Here is a 23,691-nt window from a genome sequence, read left to right on the forward strand (position 1 = left end):
ATCATTGACATGAGCTGTGGTGTAGGTCACAGACACAGCTCAGATCCCACATTGTTGTTGCTGTGGTGTAGGCAGGCAGCTGGAGCTCCGATTGGACCCCTAGCCTGGAAACTTCCATATGCCGTGGGTGGGGCCCTTAAAAAAAAAGAAGAAAGCAGAAATGCTGCTTTCCTCAGGTGCAATCCTCTCAGCGAGAGCAAAGGGTGGACACAGGGGGCTCTTGGCCCTTTGCTTTCTGACTCGGTCGGACTGGACCATCACCTAGAACTTCACTTGAAACCCTGCTTTGGACTTCCCGTCATGGCTCAGTGGTTAACGAATACAACTAGGACCCATGAGGTTGCAGGTTCAATCCCTGGCCTCGCTCAGTGCATTAAGGATCCAGTGCTGCCGTGAGCTGTGGTATAGGTCGCATACTAGGCTCAGATCTGATGTTGCTGTGGCTCTGGTGTAGGCTGATGGCCACAGCTCCCATTGGACCCCTAGCCTGGGAACCTCCATATGCCAAGGGTGTGGCTCTATAAAGACAAAAAAAAGAAAAAGAAAGAATTTAGACCTCTCCCTAAAGGGACAGGGAATGCTTAGCACATAAGCATGAATGTGACACCACGGGATTGATGTGGGATTTGGGGGCAGTCTGCCACTCAGAGACCGATGTGACTTTTCCATTGATGCGATGGTGACACCTTGTTTCTCCTCCTCTTCTGTGTTGCCAAGGGTGAAACACACCAGGGGAATGGCCCTGGGACAGAATCACACCACGGTGACCAGGTTCATCCTGCTGGGCCTCACAGACCAGGCACACCAAAAACCACTCCTCTTTGCCCTCTTCCTGCTCGTCTACCTGGTGACTCTGGTGGGCAACCTGGGCTTGATAGATCTGATCCGCACCAGCGCCCCCCTCCACACCCCCATGTACTTCCTCCTGAGCGTGCTTTCCGTCCTTGACGTCTGCAATTCCTCCTCGTTCACCCCCCGACTGCTGGTCAGCCTCCTCGCCACTGACCGGTCCATCTCCTTCTCGGGCTGTGCGGTCCAGATGGCTCTGCTGAACATCTTCGGCACAGAAGAATGTCTGCTCCTGTCCGTCATGGCCTACGACCGATTCGTGGCCATCTGCCGCCCTCTCCTCTACCACACCATCATGTCCAAGCACTTGTGTGTCCGGCTGGTGCTGGCCACCTGTGCCGTGGTGACGCTCAATTCGGTGCTGCAGACAGGGAATGTCTTCATCCTGCCCTACTGTGGTCCCAACATCATCGATCACTACATGTGCGACATCCCCCCCCTGCTCCACCTGGCCTGCTCAGACACCGCCACGGCCAATGTCATCTTGCTCGTCCTTTCTGCCTCCGTCACTCTCCCCACGATCTCCGTCATCGTGGTCTCTTATGCCTACATCCTGGGCACAATCTGCAGGATGAGGTCCCTGCAGGCCCAGAGCAAGGCCTTCTCCACCTGCGCCTCCCACCTCACTGCCGTCTCCCTCTTCTACGGCTCCGTGTTCCTTGTCTACGTCCAGCCTGACCCTCAGCGGGCCTCCGCCTACAACAAGATCCTCTCCGTGTTCTACACCATCGTGATCCCCATGCTGAACCCGCTGGTCTACAGCCTGAGGAATAAAGATGTCAAGGCCGCTGTGCAAGCGAGGGGCCTTCGCCTACACACAAGAGGGATGTGTCAGAAAGGTCTCTGGTAGCCCGGAAGACAAAAGCGAAACCTAGAGAACCCAGCCAGCACAGGAGCCGAGAGAGGCAAGGCACAGCCAGGAGCCGGCCCGAGAGCGGTCTCTTGTGACAGGACGTGATGGAAGATAATATGAGAAGAGGACGTGCATAGATGCATGGCTGGGCCACTTTGCTGTTCGGCACAAATCGACCCAACGTGCTACATCAATCACACTCTAACTTTTTGAAACTATAAACAACAACAACAACAACAGAAGAAGAGCCTGTGCAGGATGCCACGTAGGGAACACCACCTTGGTGCTCCCTTGAGTGAGCACCACCTGAGAGTGTCCTCCTAAGTGAAGGAAGTCGGAAAGAGAAAGCTTTCTCCCTGGCTGCAGCTAGCACTGCTGCCCCACGTTTCTGGCCCTGCTCAGCTGGTGGACAAAGCCACCTGCACCAGCCACCACACCACCCTCTACAGCATCCCACCACACGTCATTTCTACCGGTCTGAGATCTTTCCATCATTCCTTGAAGCCCAAGTCCTAGACAGGAGCATTCGCCTGTCTGGCAACATAACTCTAGTACGTCTCGTGATATACTGACTACATCCAGCAGGGCTCTCTCACACCCACTTATCTCCCACATCCCCACGTCTGTCTTCCAGAGCCCTGAGAGGTGGAAATAGGACCTACTCCGGGAGGAGGGGCTAGGTTCTAGCTTCCTCCTGTCTTTTTTCTTTTTTTTTTTTTTTTTAGGGCCACACACATGGCATGTGGAGATTCCCAGGGTCGAGACCGAATCAGAGCTGCAGGTGATGGCCTACACCACAGCCACAGCAATGGCGGATCCTTAACCCACTGAGCGAGACCAGGGATCAAACATGCGTCCTCATGGATACTAGTCAGATTTGTTTCCGCTGAGCCACGGCAGGAGCTCCCTGTCTTCCTCCTGTCTTGCGAGTTCTCAAATATAGGAAGGATCATGATCAGCGAATGCCAATGTTTCAACCAGAGCAATCTTCCCTACAAGGCTCTATAGGGAACGTTGCCCTCTGAATACATGATGTTGAAGAAAGAATCCCTGTGGTTTTTGAGTACGGGAAGGAGATAGGAGTCACGTGCCTTTGTGGGAAGCAATGGGGCCCCCTCAACAGAGATCTGCCCTGCAGTTAGCCAGGGACCAGCATGCACAGATGCAACTAGAGAGTGTCCTTCTAAGTGAAGTAAGTCAGAAAGAGAAAGACAAATACCCTATGCTATCGCTGATGTGTGGAATCTAAGAGAGGGCACAAATGAACCTATCTGCAAAACAGAAACCCACTCACAGACATGGAGAGCAGACTTGTGGTTGCCCAGGGGGAGAGGGACGGAGTCGGGTAGACGGGGAGTTTGGGGTTGGTCGATGCAAACTATTACATTTAGGACAATAAGGTCCTACTGTGTAGCCCAGGGAACTATATCCAATCTCTTGGGGTAGAAACTTACGGATGATTATATGAGGAAAAGAATGCATATTTGTAGGACTGGATCACTATGCTATAGAACAGAAATTGATACAAAACCAGAAATCAACTATACTCTAGTAAAAATACAATAAATTTTTTTAAAAAAGATTCTGTAACACCAAAAAAGCAACAATGAGCTGTCATTTCTATATAATTGGCGAATTTAAACAGAAAAACTGAAAGACCAGAATAACTTCTTTCAATCAAATTATGTTTCTGTTTTTTAGACAACGTGCTACTTTTACTGTAATAGAAATCAGTCTTAATAATTTACGTGAAGGGGTGAGGTGGTGGAATTTATCGTGAAACCCAGATGTCAGCTGGGGTTCTGTATCTCTTTGGGATTCAAATAAAATTGGCTCGAAGCCTGCTCCACGTGTGGTAGAGCCCTCACATCCCTGCCAGGCTCCCGGGGGATCCGAGGTAGCAGGAGATGGGCTGTAATGGCTTGTGTTTTTTCTGGGTGCCTCTAACTTGGAGTTCCTCAGTCCAATGAACGGCTTCAGCTAATGAATCACCCGGGGAGCTGGGGCGGGGAAGCACGGGGTTAGGAATGGAGATGCTATAAATGGGGAAGAGGGAGAAACAAAGCCCGACCATCCGACCTTCTGATGGGGAGGGAGAAGGCGGGAGAGTCAGGCAGGTGGGATGGAGGCAGCACAGCGGGGCTTGAGCCTGGTGAAGAAGACAAAGAACCAGTCGCATCCCTACCAGACCAAACGCTCACCTGTACCTTCACAGGTATCAGAGTGAAACATTTCCTTCAACAATGAATGCATCCATGGGCGAACCTGTTGAGCAGTGCTTACTGATGCTCCTGGAATCACCTCCTGGCTTCAGGTACAGATTTTAAGTCATGTTTCTTTGCATACTGTATTAGTCAGGCTTCTCCAGAGAAACAGAACCAACAACATATAGATAAATGAGACGTACATAGATAGATAGACAGATAGATAGATAGATAGATAGATAGATAGATAGATAGATAGAGATAGATAGATAGATAGATAGATAGATAGATAGATAGATAGAGAGAGAGAGAGATAAAGGGAGACATTATAGGAATTCGCTTACACAATTATGGAGGCTGAGAAATCCCACAATCTGCCATCAGCAAGGTGCAAAACCAGGAAAGACAGTGCTGTGATTCAGTCTGAATCCAAAGGCCTAAAAACCAAGCACCATGGGTCTAAGTCCTAGAGGAAGTCCAAAGGCCTGAGACTCAAAATCACCAAAGTCTCTGAGCAGAAGCTGGAAGTCCCAGCTCCAGCAAAAGGAGTCAAGTCACGCCTCCTCAGCCTCTTTGTTCTAGTCAGGCCCTCAACAGGCTGCGTGCTGCCCACCCACACTGGTCGCGGGGGGGGGGGGGGGGCTCTTTGTGACGTCTACGCGAGCAAAGGCTAATCTTTTCTGGGGAGATGCCCATCATGGCTCAGCGGCTTATGAACCTCACTAGGATCCATAAGGATGTGGGTTCAATCCCTGGCCTCCCTTGGTGTGTTAAGGATCCTGTGTCGCCTCGAGCTGTGATGTAGGTCTCAGACGCTGCTCAGATCTGGTGTTGCTCTGGCTGTGGCCTAGGCCAGCAGCTGTAGCTCCGATTCCACCCCTAACCCTGGGAACTCCCATATGCCACAGCTGCAGGCTTAAAAAGAAAAAAAGAAAGCTACTCTACTCGTTTGTGGAAGCCCTCATAAACACAGCCAGAAATGTTTCACCAGCTCTCTGGGCATCCTTTTGCCCAGGGAGGTTGACACAGAAAATCAACCATCACCCATACTAAGAATACAGCAGGCTCCAGCTGGTCCCCTCCCCCCACCCCAACACTCTGGCTCAGACTCAGGAGGTTGGGGACGACAGTCTTTGCACAAAAATAAACCATTTGCCGAGTTCCCATTGTGCCTCAGCAGTAGTGAACCCGACTAGTATCCCATAAGGATGCAGGCCCGATCCCTGGCCTCACTCACGGGGTTAAGGATCTGGCATTGCCGTGAGCTGCAGTGTAGGTCACAGATGCACCTAGGATCTGGCGTGGCTATGGCCCAAGCTGGAAGCTGCAGCTCGGATTCTAACCCTAGCCTGGGAACTTCCATATGCTGCAGATGCAGCCATAAAAAGAAAAAAACAACAAATACATAAATAAATCAAGACCCAGTCACTGAATTTACAAAGTTGCCAGGAAACAGGCGATGTGAGCAAGATGGGCAGGCTCTCAACTTGAGCCCTGGAAAGAGCGAAGCAGGAAGGAAAACCAGCGACAGCCTTGAGGACCTATGGGCAGGATGGGATCCCTCCGAATTTCTTAGGGGTTCCCTTCACTGCCTTCACGCCCCTCCCCTGTTCTGACTTCTGCAGTCTCAGAGTTGTGCTCCGACATTTGGCCTGAGGGTGGGTCGCCGTCCTGGCAGCCCCTGCACCGAGTTCCCACAGGGGACCTCCTGAGGTTTCACTCAGTGTGACCATCCCAATCCAAGGTTCAATCCAACGCCCGTATGAGCTAAAGGCTCTCGAGCTACCGGAGATCAGGGGCTCCAACTCACTGACTGCCCATCTGCCAGGGGTATGACAGCTGCCCACAAGTGCAAAAAGGTTCCAAGAACCCACTTCAAGGGGCTGCCTCACTCTTTCTCACGCCCAAGTTATTTTTTCCTTTCAGGGAACCTGAAGATACCGTCCTTAAACAAGAAGCATGGCTTCGAAGGAGCCTGTTAGCCTTTTTTCTAAAAGCCCCAACTTCTCAGCCTTCACTTCCTCAACCCAATATTTGCTTCGTGGTAAACCCTGCAGGTTTTTGGGGGTTTTTTTTCCCCTTTATGTTTCCTCCTGGGGGCCCAGCCTCTGTGTGACCTGAATCTCAGATGACCAAGGTCCCAGCACAACTAACACCTTGGGCAAGTAGTAAAGCTGTGGGAATTTTCCATGATGTGGGGGGATTGTCTCATGTTTTTGTGCAGGTCACATGTGTGTGTAGATGTGTGTCTGGGACACGCCTGAGGCAAGTACCGAGGGGCACCGGCCCCCCTGCCCTTACAAGGACAGTACTAGAAATGGTGCTTTCGGGAGCTCTGTCGGGGCTCAGCAGAAACAAATCTGACTACTATCCATGAGGACGCAGGTTTGGTTCCTGGCCTCACTCAGTGGGTTAAGGATCCCGTGCTGCTGTGGCTGTGGTGGAGGCCAGCAGCCGTAGCTCTGAGTAGACCCCTAGCCTGGGAACCTCCACGTGCTGCAGGTGCGGCCCTAAAAAGACAAAAAAGAGAAAGAAAGAAAGAAATGGTGCTTTCAGGAGTTCCTGTCGTGGCTCAGCAGTAACAAACCTGACTAGTATCCATGAGGACACAGGTTAAATCCATGGCCTCACTCAGTAGGTTAAGGATCCATCATTGACGTGAGCTGTGGTGTAGGTCACAGACACAGCTCAGATCCCACATTGTTGTTGCTGTGGTGTAGGCAGACAGCTGGAGCTCCGATTGGACCCCTAGCCTGGAAATTTCCATATGCCATGGGTGGGGCCCTTAAAAAAAAAGAAGAAAGCAGAAATGGTGCTTTCCTCAGGTGCAATCCTCTCAGGGAGAGCGAAGGGTGGACACAGGGGGCTCTTGGCCCTTTGCTTTCTGACTCGGTCGGACTGGACCATCACCTAGAACTTCACTTGAAACCCTGCTTTGGACTTCCCGTCATGGCTCAGTGGTTAACGAATACAACTAGGAACCATGAGGTTGCAGGTTCAATCCCTGGCCTCGCTCAGTGCATTAAGGATCCAGTGCTGCCGTGAGCTGTGGTATAGGTCGCATACAAGGCTCAGATCTGATGTTGCTGTGGCTCTGGTGTAGGCTGATGGCCACAGCCCCCATTGGACCCCTAGCCTGGGAACCTCCATATGCCAAGGGAGCAGCCCTATAAAGACAAAAAAAAAAAGAAAGAAAGAATTTAGACCTCTCCCTAAAGGGACAGGGAATGCTTAGCACATAAGCATGAATGTGACACCACGGGATTGATGTGGGGTTTGGGGGGCAGTCTGCCACTCAGAGACCGATGCGACTTTTCCATTGATGCGATGGTGACACCTTGTTTCTCCTCCTCTTCTGTGTTGCCAAGGGTGAAACACACCAGGGGAATGGCCCTGGGACAGAATCACACCACGGTGACCAGGTTCATCCTGCTGGGCCTCACAGACCAGGCACACCAAAAACCTCTCCTCTTTGCCCTCTTCCTGCTCGTCTACCTGGTGACTCTGGTGGGCAACCTGGGCTTGATAGATGTGATCCGCACCAGCGCCCCCTCCACACCCCCATGTACTTCCTCCTGAGCGTGCTTTCCGTCCTTGACGTCTGCAATTCCTCCTCGTTCACCCCCCGACTGCTGGTCAGCCTCCTCGCCACTGACCGGTCCATCTCCTTCACGGGCTGTGCGGTCCAGATGGCTCTGCTGACCCTCTTCGGCCCAGAGGAATGTCTGCTCCTGTCCGTCATGGCCTACGACCGATTCGTGGCCATCTGCCGCCCTCTCCTCTACCACACCATCATGTCCAAGCACTTGTGTGTCCGGCTGGTGCTGGCCACCTGTGCCGTGGCGACGCTCAATTCGGTGCTGCAGACAGGGAATGTCTTCATCCTGCCCTACTGTGGTCCCAACATCATCGATCACTACATGTGCGACATCCCCCCCTGCTCCACCTGGCCTGCTCAGACACCGCCACGGCCAATGTCATCTTGCTCGTCCTTTCTGCCTCCGTCACTCTCCCCACGATCTCCGTCATCGTGGTCTCTTATGCCTACATCCTGGGCACAATCTGCAGGATGAGGTCCCTGCAGGCCCAGAGCAAGGCCTTCTCCACCTGCGCCTCCCACCTCACTGCCGTCTCCCTCTTCTACGGCTCCGTGTTCCTTGTCTACGTCCAGCCTGACCCTCAGCGGGCCTCCGCCTACAACAAGATCCTCTCCGTGTTCTACACCATCGTGATCCCCATGCTGAACCCGCTGGTCTACAGCCTGAGGAATAAAGATGTCAAGGCCGCTGTGCAAGCGAGGGGCCTTCGCCTACACACAAGAGGGATGTGTCAGAAAGGTCTCTGGTAGCCCGGAAGACAAAAGCGAAACCTAGAGAACCCAGCCAGCACAGGAGCCGAGAGAGGCAAGGCACAGCCAGGAGCCGGCCCGAGAGTGGTCTCTTGTGACAGGACGTGATGGAAGATAATATGAGAAGAGGACGTGCATAGATGCATGGCTGGGCCACTTTGCTGTTCGGCACAAATCGACCCAACGTGCTACATCAATCACACTCTAACTTTTTGAAATTATAAACAACAACAACAACAGAAGGAGAAGAGCCTGTGCAGGATGCCACGTAGGGAACACCACCTTGGTGCTCCCTTGAGTGAGCACCACCTGAGAGTGTCCTCCTCAGTGAAGGAAGTCGGAAAGAGAAAGCTTTCTCCCTGGCTGCAGCTAGCACTGCTGCCCCACGTTTCTGGCCCTGCTCAGCTGGTGGACAAAGCCACCTGCACCAGCCACCACACCACCCTCTACAGCATCCCACCACACGTCATTTCTACCCGTCTGAGATCTTTCCATCATTCCTTGAAGCCCAAGTCCTAGACAGGAGCATTCGCCTGTCTGGCAACGTAACTCTAGTACGTCTCGCGATATGCTGACTACATCCAGCAGGGCTCTCTCACACCCACTTATCTCCCACATCCCCACATCTGTCTTCCAGAGCCCTGAGAGGTGGAAATAGGACCTACTCTTGGAGGAGGGGCTAGGTTCTAGCTTCCTCCTATCTTTTTTTTTCTTTTTTTTTTTAGGGCCACACACATGGCATGTGGAGATTCCCAGGGTCGAGACCGAATCAGAGCTGCAGGTGATGGCCTACACCACAGCCACAGCAATGGCGGATCCTTAACCCACTGAGCGAGACCAGGGATCAAACATGCGTCCTCATGGATACTAGTCAGATTTGTTTCCGCTGAGCCACGGCAGGAGCTCCCTGTCTTCCTCCTGTCTTGCGAGTTCTCAAATATAGGAAGGATCATGATCAGCGAATGCCAATGTTCCAACCAGAGCAAGCTTCCCTACAAGGCTCTATAGGGAACGTTGCCCTCTGAATACATGATGTTGAAGAAAGAATCCCTGTGGTGTTTGAGTACGGGAAGGAGATAGGAGTCACATGCCTTTGTGGGAAGCAATGGGGCCCCCTCAACAGAGATCTGCCCTGCAGTTAGCCAGGGACCAGCATGCACAGATGCAACTAGAGAGTGTCCTTCTAAGTGAAGTAAGTCAGAAAGAGAAAGACAAATACCCTATGCTATCGCTGATGTGTGGAATCTAAGAGAGGGCACAAATGAACCTATCTGCAAAACAGAAACCCACTCACAGACATGGAGAGCAGACTTGTGGTTGCCCAGGGGGAGAGGGACGGAGTCGGGTAGACGGGGAGTTTGGGGTTGGTCGATGCAAACTATTACATTTAGGACAATAAGCTCCTACTGTGTAGCCCAGGGAACTATATCCAATCTCTTGGGGTAGAAACTTACGGATGATTATATGAGGAAAAGGATGCATATTTGTAGGACTGGATCACTATGCTATAGAACAGAAATTGATACAAAACCAGAAATCAACTATACTCTAGTAAAAATACAATAAATTTTTTTTAAAAAAAGATTCTGTAACACCAAAAAAGCAACAATGAGCTGTCATTTCTATATAATTGGCGAATTTAAACAGAAAACTGAAAGACCAGAATAACTTCTTTCAATCAAATTATGTTTCGGTTTTTTAGACAACGTGCTACTTTTACTGTAATAGAAATCAGTCTTAATAATTTACGTGAAGGGGTGAGGTGGTGGAATTTATCGTGAAACCCAGATGTCAGCTGGGGTTCTGTATCTCTTTGAGATTCAAATAAAATTGGCTCGAAGCCTGCTCCACGTGTGGTAGAGCCCTCACATCCCTGCCAGGCTCCCGGGGGATCCGAGGTAGCAGGAGATGGGCTGTAATGGCTTGTGTTTTTTCTGGGTGCCTCCAACTTGGAGTTCCTCAGTCCAATGAACGGTTCAGCTAATGAATCACCCGGGGAGCTGGGGCGGGGAAGCACGGGGTTAGGAATGGAGATGCTATAAATGGGGAAGAGGGAGAAACAAAGCCCGACCATCCGACCTCCTGATGGGGAGGGAGAAGGCGGGGGAGTCAGGCAGGTGGGATGGAGGCAGCACAGCGGGGCTTGAGCCTGGTGAAGAAGACAAAGAACCAGTCGCATCCCTACCAGACCAAACGCTCACCTGTACCTTCACAGGTATCAGAGTGAAATATTTCCTTCAACAATGAATGCATCCATGGGCGAACCTGTTGAGCAGTGCTTACTGATGCTCCTGGAATCACCTCCTGGCTTTAGGTACAGATTTTAAGTCATGTTTCTTTGCATACTGTATTAGTCAGGCTTCTCCAGAGAAACAGAACCAACAACATATAGATAAATGAGACGTAGACAGATAGATAGATAGATAGATAGATAGATAGATAGATAGATAGATGATAGATAGATGATAGATAGATAAAGGGAGACATTATAGGAATTCGCTTACACAATTATGGAGGCTGAGAAATCCCACAATCTGCCATCAGCAAGGTGCAAAACCAGGAAAAACAGTACTGTGATTCAGTCTGAATCCAAAGGCCTAAAAACCAAGCACCATGGGTCTAAGTCCTAGAGGAAGTCCAAAGGCCTGAGACTCAAAATCACCAAAGTCTCTGAGCAGAAGCTGGAAGTCCCAGCTCCAGCAAAAGGAGTCAAGTCACGCCTCCTCAGCCTCTTTGTTCTAGTCAGGCCCTCAACGGGCTGCGAGCTGCCCACCCACACTGGTCGGGGGGGCGCTCTTTGTGACGTCTACGCGAGCAAAGGCTAATCTTTTCTGGGGAGATGCCCATCATGGCTCAGCGGCTTATGAACCTCACTAGGATCCATAAGGATGTGGGTTCAATCCCTGGCCTCCCTTGGTGTGTTAAGGATCCTGTGTCGCCTCGAGCTGTGATGTAGGTCTCAGACGCTGCTCGGATCTGGTGTTGCTCTGGCTGTGGCCTAGGCCAGCAGCTGTAGCTCCGATTCCACCCCTAACCCTGGGAACTCCCATATGCCACAGCTGCAGGCTTAAAAAGAAAAAAAGAAAGCTACTCGTTTGTGGAAAGCCCTCATAAACACAGCCAGAAATGTTTCACCAGCTCTCTGGGCATCCTTTTGCCCAGGGAGGTTGACACAGAAAATCAACCATCACCCATACTAAGAATACAGCAGGCTCCAGCTGGTCCCCTCCCCCCACCCCAACACTCTGGCTCAGACTCAGGAGGTTGGGGACGGCAATCTTTGCACAAAAATAAACCATTTGCCGAGTTCCCATTGTGCCTCAGCAGTAGTGAACCCGACTAGTATCCCATAAGGATGCAGGCCCGATCCCTGGCCTCACTCACGGGGTTAAGGATCTGGCATTGCCGTGAGCTGCAGTGTACGTCACAGATGCACCTAGGATCTGGCGTGGCTATGGCCCAAGCTGGAAGCTGCAGCTCGGATTCTAACCCTAGCCTGGGAACTTCCATATGCTGCAGATGCAGCCATAAGAAGAAAAAAACAACAAATACATAAATAAATCAAGGGCAGGCTCTCAACTTGAGCCCTGGAAAGAGCGAAGCGGGAAGGAAGACCAGCGACAGCCTTGAGGACCTATGGGCAGGATGGGATCCCTCCGAATTTCTTAGGGGTTCCCTTCACTGCCTTCACGCCCCTCCCCTGTTCTGACTTCTGCAGTCTCAGAATTGTGCTCCGACATTTGGCCTGAGGGTGGGTCGCCGTCCTGGCAGCCCCTGCACCGAGTTCCCACAGGGGACCTCCTGAGGTTTCACTCAGTGTGACCATCCCAACCCAAGGTTCAATCCAACGCCCGTATGAGCTAAAGGCTCTCGAGCTACCAGAGATCAGGGGCTCCAACTCACTGACTGCCCGTCTGCCAGGGATCTGACAGCTGCCCACAAGTGCAAAAAGGTTCCAAGAACCCACCTCAAGGGGCTGCCTCACTCTTTCTCACACCCAAGTTATTTTTTCCTTTCAGGGAATCTGAAGATACCGTCCTTAAACAAGAAGCATGGCTTCGAAGGAGCCTGTTAGCCTTTTTTCTAAAAGCCCCAACTTCTCAGCCTTCACTTCCTCAACCCAATATTTGCTTCGTGGTAAACCCTGCAGGTTTTTGGGGGTTTTTTTTCCCCTTTATGTTTCCTCCTGGGGGCCCAGCCTCTGTGTGACCTGAATCTCAGATGACCAAGGTCCCAGCACAACTAACACCTTGGGCAAGTAGTAAAGCTGTGGGAATTTTCCATGATGTGGGGGGATTGTCTCATGTTTTTGTGCAGGTCACATGTGTGTGTAGATGTGTGTCTGGGACACGCCTGAGGCAAGTACCGAGGGGCACCGGCCCCCCTGCCCTTACAAGGACAGTACTAGAAATGGTGCTTTCGGGAGCTCTGTCGGGGCTCAGCAGAAACAAATCTGACTACTATCCATGAGGACGCAGGTTTGGTTCCTGGCCTCACTCAGTGGGTTAAGGATCCCGTGCTGCTGTGGCTGTGGTGGAGGCCAGCAGCCGTAGCTCTGAGTAGACCCCTAGCCTGGGAACCTCCACGTGCTGCAGGTGCGGCCCTAAAAAGACAAAAAAGAGAAAGAAAGAAAGAAATGGTGCTTTCAGGAGTTCCTGTCGTGGCTCAGCAGTAACAAACCTGACTAGTATCCATGAGGACACAGGTTAAATCCATGGCCTCACTCAGTAGGTTAAGGATCCATCATTGACGTGAGCTGTGGTGTAGGTCACAGACACAGCTCAGATCCCACATTGTTGTTGCTGTGGTGTAGGCAGACAGCTGGAGCTCCGATTGGACCCCTAGCCTGGAAATTTCCATATGCCATGGGTGGGGCCCTTAAAAAAAAAGAAGAAAGCAGAAATGGTGCTTTCCTCAGGTGCAATCCTCTCAGGGAGAGCGAAGGGTGGACACAGGGGGCTCTTGGCCCTTTGCTTTCTGACTCGGTCGGACTGGACCATCACCTAGAACTTCACTTGAAACCCTGCTTTGGACTTCCCGTCATGGCTCAGTGGTTAACGAATACAACTAGGAACCATGAGGTTGCAGGTTCAATCCCTGGCCTCGCTCAGTGCATTAAGGATCCAGTGCTGCCGTGAGCTGTGGTATAGGTCGCATACAAGGCTCAGATCTGATGTTGCTGTGGCTCTGGTGTAGGCTGATGGCCACAGCCCCATTGGACCCCTAGCCTGGGAACCTCCATATGCCAAGGGAGCAGCCCTATAAAGACAAAAAAAAAAAAAAGAAAGAAAGAATTTAGACCTCTCCCTAAAGGGACAGGGAATGCTTAGCACATAAGCATGAATGTGACACCACGGGATTGATGTGGGGTTTGGGGGCAGTCTGCCACTCAGAGACCGATGCGACTTTTCCATTGATGCGATGGTGACACCTTGTTTCTCCTCCTCTTCTGTGTTGCCAAGGGTGAAACACACCAGGGGAATGGCCCTGGGACAGAATCACACCACGGTGACCAGGTTCATCCTGCTGGGCCTCACAGACCAGGCACACCAAAAACCTCTCCTCTTTGCCCTCTTCCTGCTCGTCTACCTGGTGACTCTGGTGGGCAACCTGGGCTTGATAGATGTGATCCGCACCAGCGCCCCCCTCCACACCCCCATGTACTTCCTCCTGAGCGTGCTTTCCGTCCTTGACGTCTGCAATTCCTCCTCGTTCACCCCCCGACTGCTGGTCAGCCTCCTCGCCACCGACCGGTCCATCTCCTTCACGGGCTGTGCGGTCCAGATGGCTCTGCTGACCCTCTTCGGCCCAGAGGAATGTCTGCTCCTGTCCGTCATGGCCTACGACCGATTCGTGGCCATCTGCCGCCCTCTCCTCTACCACACCATCATGTCCAAGCACTTGTGTGTCCGGCTGGTGCTGGCCACCTGTGCCGTGGCGACGCTCAATTCGGTGCTGCAGACAGGGAATGTCTTCATCCTGCCCTACTGTGGTCCCAACATCATCGATCACTACATGTGCGACATCCCCCCCTGCTCCACCTGGCCTGCTCAGACACCGCCACGGCCAATGTCATCTTGCTCGTCCTTTCTGCCTCCGTCACTCTCCCCACGATCTCCGTCATCGTGGTCTCTTATGCCTACATCCTGGCACAATCTGCAGGATGAGGTCCCTGCAGGCCCAGAGCAAGGCCTTCTCCACCTGCGCCTCCCACCTCACTGCCGTCTCCCTCTTCTACGGCTCCGTGTTCCTTGTCTACGTCCAGCCTGACCCTCAGCGGGCCTCCGCCTACAACAAGATCCTCTCCGTGTTCTACACCATCGTGATCCCCATGCTGAACCCGCTGGTCTACAGCCTGAGGAATAAAGATGTCAAGGCCGCTGTGCAAGCGAGGGGCCTTCGCCTACACACAAGAGGGATGTGTCAGAAAGGTCTCTGGTAGCCCGGAAGACAAAAGCGAAACCTAGAGAACCCAGCCAGCACAGGAGCCGAGAGAGGCAAGGCACAGCCAGGAGCCGGCCCGAGAGTGGTCTCTTGTGACAGGACGTGATGGAAGATAATATGAGAAGAGGACGTGCATAGATGCATGGCTGGGCCACTTTGCTGTTCGGCACAAATCGACCCAACGTGCTACATCAATCACACTCTAACTTTTTGAAATTATAAACAACAACAACAACAGAAGGAGAAGAGCCTGTGCAGGATGCCACGTAGGGAACACCACCTTGGTGCTCCCTTGAGTGAGCACCACCTGAGAGTGTCCTCCTCAGTGAAGGAAGTCGGAAAGAGAAAGCTTTCTCCCTGGCTGCAGCTAGCACTGCTGCCCCACGTTTCTGGCCCTGCTCAGCTGGTGGACAAAGCCACCTGCACCAGCCACCACACCACCCTCTACAGCATCCCACCACACGTCATTTCTACCCGTCTGAGATCTTTCCATCATTCCTTGAAGCCCAAGTCCTAGACAGGAGCATTCGCCTGTCTGGCAACGTAACTCTAGTACGTCTCGCGATATGCTGACTACATCCAGCAGGGCTCTCTCACACCCACTTATCTCCCACATCCCCACATCTGTCTTCCAGAGCCCTGAGAGGTGGAAATAGGACCTACTCTTGGAGGAGGGGCTAGGTTCTAGCTTCCTCCTATCTTTTTTTTTTTTTTTTTTTTTAGGGCCACACACATGGCATGTGGAGATTCCCAGGGTCGAGACCGAATCAGAGCTGCAGGTGATGGCCTACACCACAGCCACAGCAATGGCGGATCCTTAACCCACTGAGCGAGACCAGGGATCAAACATGCGTCCTCATGGATACTAGTCAGATTTGTTTCCGCTGAGCCACGGCAGGAGCTCCCTGTCTTCCTCCTGTCTTGCGAGTTCTCAAATATAGGAAGGATCATGATCAGCGAATGCCAATGTTCCAACCAGAGCAAGCTTCCCTACAAGGCTCTATAGGGAACGTTGCCCTCTGAATACATGATGTTGAAGAAAGAATCCCTGTGGTGTTTGAGTACGGGAAGGAGATAGGAGTCACATGCCTTTGTGGGAAGCAATGGGGCCCCCTCAACAGAGATCTGCCCTGCAGTTAGCCAGGGACCAGCATGCACAGATGCAACTAGAGAGTGTCCTTCTAAGTGAAGTAAGTCAGAAAGAGAAAGACAAATACCCTATGCTATCGCTGATGTGTGGAATCTAAGAGAGGGCACAAATGAACCTATCTGCAAAACAGAAACCCACTCACAGACATGGAGAGCAGACTTGTGGTTGCCCAGGGGGAGAGGGACGGAGTGGGTAGACGGGGAGTTTGGGGTTGGTCGATGCAAACTATTACATTTAGGACAATAAGCTCCTACTGTGTAGCCCAGGGAACTATATCCAATCTCTTGGGGTAGAAACTTACGGATGATTATATGAGGAAAAGGATGCATATTTGTAGGACTGGATCACTATGCTATAGAACAGAAATTGATACAAAACCAGAAATCAACTATACTCTAGTAAAAATACAATAAATTTTTTTTAAAAAAAGATTCTGTAACACCAAAAAAGCAACAATGAGCTGTCATTTCTATATAATTGGCGAATTTAAACAGAAAACTGAAAGACCAGAATAACTTCTTTCAATCAAATTATGTTTCGGTTTTTTAGACAACGTGCTACTTTTACTGTAATAGAAATCAGTCTTAATAATTTACGTGAAGGGGTGAGGTGGTGGAATTTATCGTGAAACCCAGATGTCAGCTGGGGTTCTGTATCTCTTTGAGATTCAAATAAAATTGGCTCGAAGCCTGCTCCACGTGTGGTAGAGCCCTCACATCCCTGCCAGGCTCCCGGGGGATCCGAGGTAGCAGGAGATGGGCTGTAATGGCTTGTGTTTTTTCTGGGTGCCTCCAACTTGGAGTTCCTCAGTCCAATGAACGGTTCAGCTAATGAATCACCCGGGGAGCTGGGGCGGGGAAGCACGGGGTTAGGAATGGAGATGCTATAAATGGGGAAGAGGGAGAAACAAAGCCCGACCATCCGACCTCCTGATGGGGAGGGAGAAGGCGGGGAGTCAGGCAGGTGGGATGGAGGCAGCACAGCGGGGCTTGAGCCTGGTGAAGAAGACAAAGAACCAGTCGCATCCCTACCAGACCAAACGCTCACCTGTACCTTCACAGGTATCAGAGTGAAATATTTCCTTCAACAATGAATGCATCCATGGGCGAACCTGTTGAGCAGTGCTTACTGATGCTCCTGGAATCACCTCCTGGCTTTAGGTACAGATTTTAAGTCATGTTTCTTTGCATACTGTATTAGTCAGGCTTCTCCAGAGAAACAGAACCAACAACATATAGATAAATGAGACGTAGACAGATAGATAGATAGATAGATAGATAGATAGATAGATAGATAGATAGATAGATAGATGATAGATAGATGATAGATAGATAAAGGGAGACATTATAGGAATTCGCTTACACAATTATGGAGGCTGAGAAATCCCACAATCTGCCATCAGCAAGGTGCAAAACCAGGAAAACAGTACTGTGATTCAGTCTGAATCCAAAGGCCTAAAAACCAAGCACCATGGGTCTAAGTCCTAGAGGAAGTCCAAAGGCCTGAGACTCAAAATCACCAAAGTCTCTGAGCAGAAGCTGGAAGTCCCAGCTCCAGCAAAAGGAGTCAAGTCACGCCTCCTCAGCCTCTTTGTTCTAGTCAGGCCCTCAACGGGCTGCGAGCTGCCCACCCACACTGGTCGGGGGGGCGCTCTTTGTGACGTCTACGCGAGCAAAGGCTAATCTTTTCTGGGGAGATGCCCATCATGGCTCAGCGGCTTATGAACCTCACTAGGATCCATAAGGATGTGGGTTCAATCCCTGGCCTCCCTTGGTGTGTTAAGGATCCTGTGTCGCCTCGAGCTGTGATGTAGGTCTCAGACGCTGCTCGGATCTGGTGTTGCTCTGGCTGTGGCCTAGGCCAGCAGCTGTAGCTCCGATTCCACCCCTAACCCTGGGAACTCCCATATGCCACAGCTGCAGGCTTAAAAAGAAAAAAAGAAAGCTACTCGTTTGTGGAAAGCCCTCATAAACACAGCCAGAAATGTTTCACCAGCTCTCTGGGCATCCTTTTGCCCAGGGAGGTTGACACAGAAAATCAACCATCACCCATACTAAGAATACAGCAGGCTCCAGCTGGTCCCCTCCCCCCACCCCAACACTCTGGCTCAGACTCAGGAGGTTGGGGATGGCAATCTTTGCACAAAAATAAACCATTTGCCGAGTTCCCATTGTGCCTCAGCAGTAGTGAACCCGACTAGTATCCCATAAGGATGCAGGCCCGATCCCTGGCCTCACTCACGGGGTTAAGGATCTGGCATTGCCGTGAGCTGCAGTGTACGTCACAGATGCACCTAGGATCTGGCGTGGCTATGGCCCAAGCTGGAAGCTGCAGCTCGGATTCTAACCCTAGCCTGGGAACTTCCATATGCTGCAGATGCAGCCATAAGAAGAAAAAAACAACAAATACATAAATAAATCAAGGGCAGGCTCTCAACTTGAGCCCTGGAAAGAGCGAAGCGGAAGGAAGACCAGCGACAGCCTTGAGGACCTATGGGCAGGATGGGATCCCTCCGAATTTCTTAGGGGTTCCCTTCACTGCCTTCACGCCCCTCCCCTGTTCTGACTTCTGCAGTCTCAGAATTGTGCTCCGACATTTGGCCTGAGGGTGGGTCGCCGTCCTGGCAGCCCCTGCACCGAGTTCCCACAGGGGACCTCCTGAGGTTTCACTCAGTGTGACCATCCCAACCCAAGGTTCAATCCAACGCCCGTATGAGCTAAAGGCTCTCGAGCTACCAGAGATCAGGGGCTCCAACTCACTGACTGCCCGTCTGCCAGGGATCTGACAGCTGCCCACAAGTGCAAAAAGGTTCCAAGAACCCACTCAAGGGGCTGCCTCACTCTTTCTCACACCCAAGTTATTTTTTCCTTTCAGGGAACCTGAAGATACCGTCCTTAAACAAGAAGCATGGCTTCGAAGGAGCCTGTTAGCCTTTTTTCTAAAAGCCCCAACTTCTCAGCCTTCACTTCCTCAACCCAATATTTGCTTCGTGGTAAACCCTGCAGTTTTTGGGGTTTTTTTCCCCTTTATGTTTCCTCCTGGGGGTCCAGCCTCTGTGTGACCTGAATCTCAGATGACCAAGGTCCCAGCACAACTAAAACCTTGGGCAAGTAGTAAAGCTGTGGGAATTTTCCATGATGTGGGGGGATTGTCTCATGTTTTTGTGCAGGTCACATGTGTGTGTAGATGTGTGTCTGGGACACGCCTGAGGCAAGTACCGAGGGGCACCGGCCCCCCTGCCCTTACGAGGACAGTACTAGAAATGGTGCTTTCGGGAGCTCTGTCGGGCTCAGCAGAAACAAATCTGACTACTATCCATGAGGACGCAGGTTTGGTTCCTGGCCTCACTCAGTGGGTTAAGGATCCCGTGCTGCTGTGGCTGTGGTGGAGGCCAGCAGCCGTAGCTCTGAGTAGAGCCCTAGCCTGGGAACCTCCACGTGCTGCAGGTGCGGCCCTAAAAAGACAAAAAAGAGAAAGAAAGAAATGGTGCTTTCAGGAGTTCCCGTCGTGGCTCAGCAGTAACAACCTGACAGTATCCATGAGGACACAGGTTAAATCCATGGCCTCACTCAGTAGGTTAAGGATCCATCATTGACGTGAGCTGTGGTGTAGGTCACAGACACAGCTCAGATCCCACATTGTTGTTGCTGTGGTGTAGGCAGGCAGCTGGAGCTCCGATTGGACCCCTAGCCTGGAAACTTCCATATGCCATGGGTGGGGCCCTTAAAAAAAAAGAAGAAAGCAGAAATGCTGCTTTCCTCAGGTGCAATCCTCTCAGCGAGAGCAAAGGGTGGACACAGGGGGCTCTTGGCCCTTTGCTTTCTGACTCGGTCGGACTGGACCATCACCTAGAACTTCACTTGAAACCCTGCTTTGGACTTCCCGTCATGGCTCAGTGGTTAACGAATACAACTAGGAACCATGAGGTTGCAGGTTCAATCCCTGGCCTCGCTCAGTGCATTAAGGATCCAGTGCTGCCGTGAGCTGTGGTATAGGTCACATACTAGGCTCAGATCTGATGTTGCTGTGGCTCTGGTGTAGGCTGATGGCCACAGCTCCCATTGGACCCCTAGCCTGGGAACCTCCATATGCCCTATAAAGACAAAAAAAAGACAAAGAAAGAATTTAGACCTCTCCCTAAAGGACAGGGAATGCTTAGCACATAAGCATGAATGTGACACCACGGGATTGATGTGGGTTTGCGGGGCAGTCTGCCACTCAGAGACCGATGCGACTTTTCCATTGATGCGATGGTGACACCTTGTTTCTCCTCCTCTTCTGCGTTGCCAAGGGTGAAACACACCAGGGGAATGGCCCTGGGACAGAATCACACCACGGTGACCAGGTTCATCCTGCTGGGCCTCACAGACCAGGCACACCAAAAACCACTCCTCTTTGCCCTCTTCCTGCTCGTCTACCTGGTGACTCTGGTGGGCAACCTGGGCTTGATAGATGTGATCCGCACCAGCACCCCCCTCCACACCCCCATGTACTTCCTCCTGAGCGTGCTTTCCGTCCTTGACGTCTGCAATTCCTCCTCGTTCACCCCCCGACTGCTGGTCAGCCTCCTCGCCACTGACCGGTCCATCTCATTCACGGGCTGTGCGGTCCAGATGGCTCTGCTGACCCTCTTCGGCACAGAAGAATGTCTGCTCCTGTCCGTCATGGCCTACGACCGATTCGTGGCCATCTGCCGCCCTCTCCTCTACCACACCATCATGTCCAAGCACTTGTGTGTCCGGCTGGTGCTGGCCACCTGTGCCGTGGCGACGCTCAATTCGGTGCTGCAGACAGGGAATGTCTTCATCCTGCCCTACTGTGGTCCCAACATCATCGATCACTACATGTGCGACATCCCCCCCCTGCTCCACCTGGCCTGCTCAGACACCGCCACGGCCAATGTCATCTTGCTCGTCCTTTCTGCCTCCGTCACTCTCCCCACGATCTCCGTCATCGTGGTCTCTTATGCCTACATCCTGGGCACAATCTGCAGGATGAGGTCCCTGCAGGCCCAGAGCAAGGCCTTCTCCACCTGCGCCTCCCACCTCACTGCCGTCTCCCTCTTCTACGGCTCCGTGTTCCTTGTCTACGTCCAGCCTGACCCTCAGCGGGCCTCCGCCTACAACAAGATCCTCTCCGTGTTCTACACCATCGTGATCCCCATGCTGAACCCGCTGGTCTACAGCCTGAGGAATAAAGATGTCAAGGCCGCTGTGCAAGCGAGGGGCCTTCGCCTACACACAAGAGGGATGTGTCAGAAAGGTCTCTGGTAGCCCGGAAGACAAAAGCGAAACCTAGAGAACCCAGCCAGCACAGGAGCCGAGAGAGGCAAGGCACAGCCAGGAGCCGGCCCGAGAGTGGTCTCTTGTGACAGGACGTGATGGAAGATAATATGAGAAGAGGACGTGCATAGATGCATGGCTGGGCCACTTTGCTGTTGGCACAAATCGACCCAACGTGCTACATCAATCACACTCTAACTTTTTGAAATTATAAACAACAACAACAACAACAGAAGAAGAGCCTGTGCAGGATGCCACGTAGGGAACACCACCTTGGTGCTCCCTTGAGTGAGCACCACCTGAGAGTGTCCTCCTAAGTGAAGGAAGTCGGAAAGAGAAAGCTTTCTCCCTGAGCTGTGGTGTAGCTCGCAAAGGCAGCTCGGATACCATGTTGCTGTGGCTCTGCGTAGGCCGGTGGCTATGGCTCCAATTCAACCCCTAGCCTGGGAACCTCCATATGCCACAGGAGCGGCCCTAGAAAAGGCAAAAAGACAAAAAAAAAAAAAAAAATCCTGCCTTAACAGTAGCTAACATTTATCACATACCTACCTACACATACATACAAATCACTTTGTTTCCATCATCTCATAAAATCTACCAACGACCCCCAGGAGGCACAAACTACTAATAGCCCATTCTCAAGATAATGAAACTGAGTCCAAAAGGGTAAACTAACTTGCCTAAGGTTACGCAACTAACAAGCAGCAGTGCTGAGATTGAACCTGACTCTGGAGTGCCCAACCACTGTGCTATATTGTCCCCACTATTTAGGAAGTAATTCACGGACGCTTAAAGAGTCTCCAAGATGGGCCACTGTTAATTCCTTCCCTCTCTGAACGCACATACACTCCTCCCAGCAAAGACGGGGCCCAGCAGAATCTCTTTCCTCTCGCTTGAACACAGACAAGTCTGGTTGACTAGCATTGCCCAATTTAGCAAATAAAAATACAGATGCCCTGTGAAAAAGGTCTTTCAGAAAAACGATGAGTCATTTTTTAGCATAAATACATCTCAATATTGTATGGGACATACTTATTCCCCAGATTATTTCTTGTTGATCTGAAATTCAAATTTAACTGGGCACCATGTGTCTTACCTGGCAACTCCACCTGTGACTTGCTTTGACCAATAACACACAGCTGAAGTGACATTGTGCCGGTACAGGTCTAGCTTTAAAGAGGAATGATGATTTTCAGAGTTCCCTTGTAGCTCAGCAGGTTAAGAACCTGATGTTTTAAGGGCTCAATCCCTGCTTCCATCAGTGGATTAAGGATTCAGTGTTGCCACAGGCTTCAGTGTAGATCACAGATGCAGCTTGGAGCTGGCTATGGCTGTGGCGTAGGCTGGCAGCTGCAGTTCCAATTTGACCCCTAGCCCAGGAATTTCCAAATGCCGCAGTGCAGCCTTAAAAAGAAAAAATATATATATATTTCGCGTTCTGGGCAGTCACTATATAATTATTGTATGTGTGGTCATAAAAAAATCCAAATTAAAAAAAAAAAAAAGAGGACTATTGGTTTCCCCTTCCTCCATCTTGGAAGCCCACCCTGAGACCACCATGCTGTGAGGAAGCCCAGCTAGCCACCTGGACAGGCCCCACAGGAAAGCACTCAGCACCAGACCTTGTGGAAGGCCTGGCCCTTCCAGGAAGGCCCAGCTGCCAGCTGCAAGCAGCTGAGTGAGTGACCTCAGTCTATATTATGTGAAGGAGAAGAGCCACGTACCCCAAGCTCTATCCAAACTCCCAACCCACAGAATTGTGAAACAAATTATTGCATTTTTAAGATACTGCATGTTAGGGAGTTTTCTTCTATCGTAAGAGATCAGCAAAATAACCCCTAATGAATCACCCTTGAATTACTTGTGTTTGGTCCCCAAACCTCATGGGGTTCTCTGTGGTGGCTCCAGCCCTATGCCCGGGCAACCTTGTCTGGTCTCACTATTGTTTTTCCTTAGGGAAGTCGTGTGTCCTTGAAGTTCAGAGGATGGGATCTGGAGAGAGCCAGACCTAGGACCGGATTCCAGCTCTATTCCAGCAAAGCTGTTTGACCTTGGTCTCTATCTGAAAAATGAGTATGTCAATATTAATTATCTCCTAAGGTGGTTTGTGAGGATTAAAGGAGATTTACTGTCTATAAAGTACTTAGAGTGTGCCAGGTCCTTAATTAGTGTTCAGTACATATTAGCTGTTGTTATTCTCCATCCTTAACGCTGAATAATTTCTCTGTGTTATTCTATAATGTTATCACCTTTATGCCTTATATCCAGTGGAGAAAGTTTAATGAAGCTACAAATCACAGAACAAACAAGGGTGGCAGGGGCCATAAAGAACCACAGTTCTCAGCAAAAGAGACCCCTGGGCCTGGGCAAATGCAGTGAGGGATCTGGTCTTTCTAAGTCCTCATTCTGCCATGCTGGTCCCTCTTTGCCTTTTTCCCAGGCCTGGCTCTCACTGAGAGACCACATTCTGGAGTTCCCATCGTGGCCCAGCGGTAACAAATCCATGAGGACGCGGGTTCAACCACTGACCTTACTCAGTGGGTTAAGGATCCGTCATTGCC

General features: G+C 51.2%; 2 protein-coding genes and 2 pseudogenes across 2 annotated transcripts; all 4 read left to right on the top strand.

Moving 5' to 3' along the window:
* LOC110259258 (olfactory receptor 1052-like) lies at positions 725–4,077 on the top strand. Its single transcript, XM_021083010.1, has one exon. The coding sequence runs from the start codon at positions 737–739 to the stop codon at positions 1,697–1,699; it is 963 nt and encodes a 320-aa protein (XP_020938669.1). The 5' UTR covers positions 725–736; the 3' UTR covers positions 1,700–4,077.
* On the top strand, positions 7,284–8,499 carry LOC110255246 (annotated as a pseudogene).
* On the top strand, positions 13,676–14,941 carry LOC100513457 (annotated as a pseudogene).
* Positions 20,063–21,200, top strand: LOC100513644 (olfactory receptor 1052-like). Its single transcript, XM_013994319.2, has one exon. It carries the CDS (start codon positions 20,099–20,101, stop codon positions 21,119–21,121), a length of 1,023 nt encoding a protein of 340 aa, XP_013849773.2. The 5' UTR covers positions 20,063–20,098; the 3' UTR covers positions 21,122–21,200.

This window comes from Sus scrofa, chromosome 2 (genome assembly GCF_000003025.6).
Source record: "Sus scrofa isolate TJ Tabasco breed Duroc chromosome 2, Sscrofa11.1, whole genome shotgun sequence".
Lineage (NCBI taxonomy): Eukaryota > Metazoa > Chordata > Mammalia > Artiodactyla > Suidae > Sus > Sus scrofa.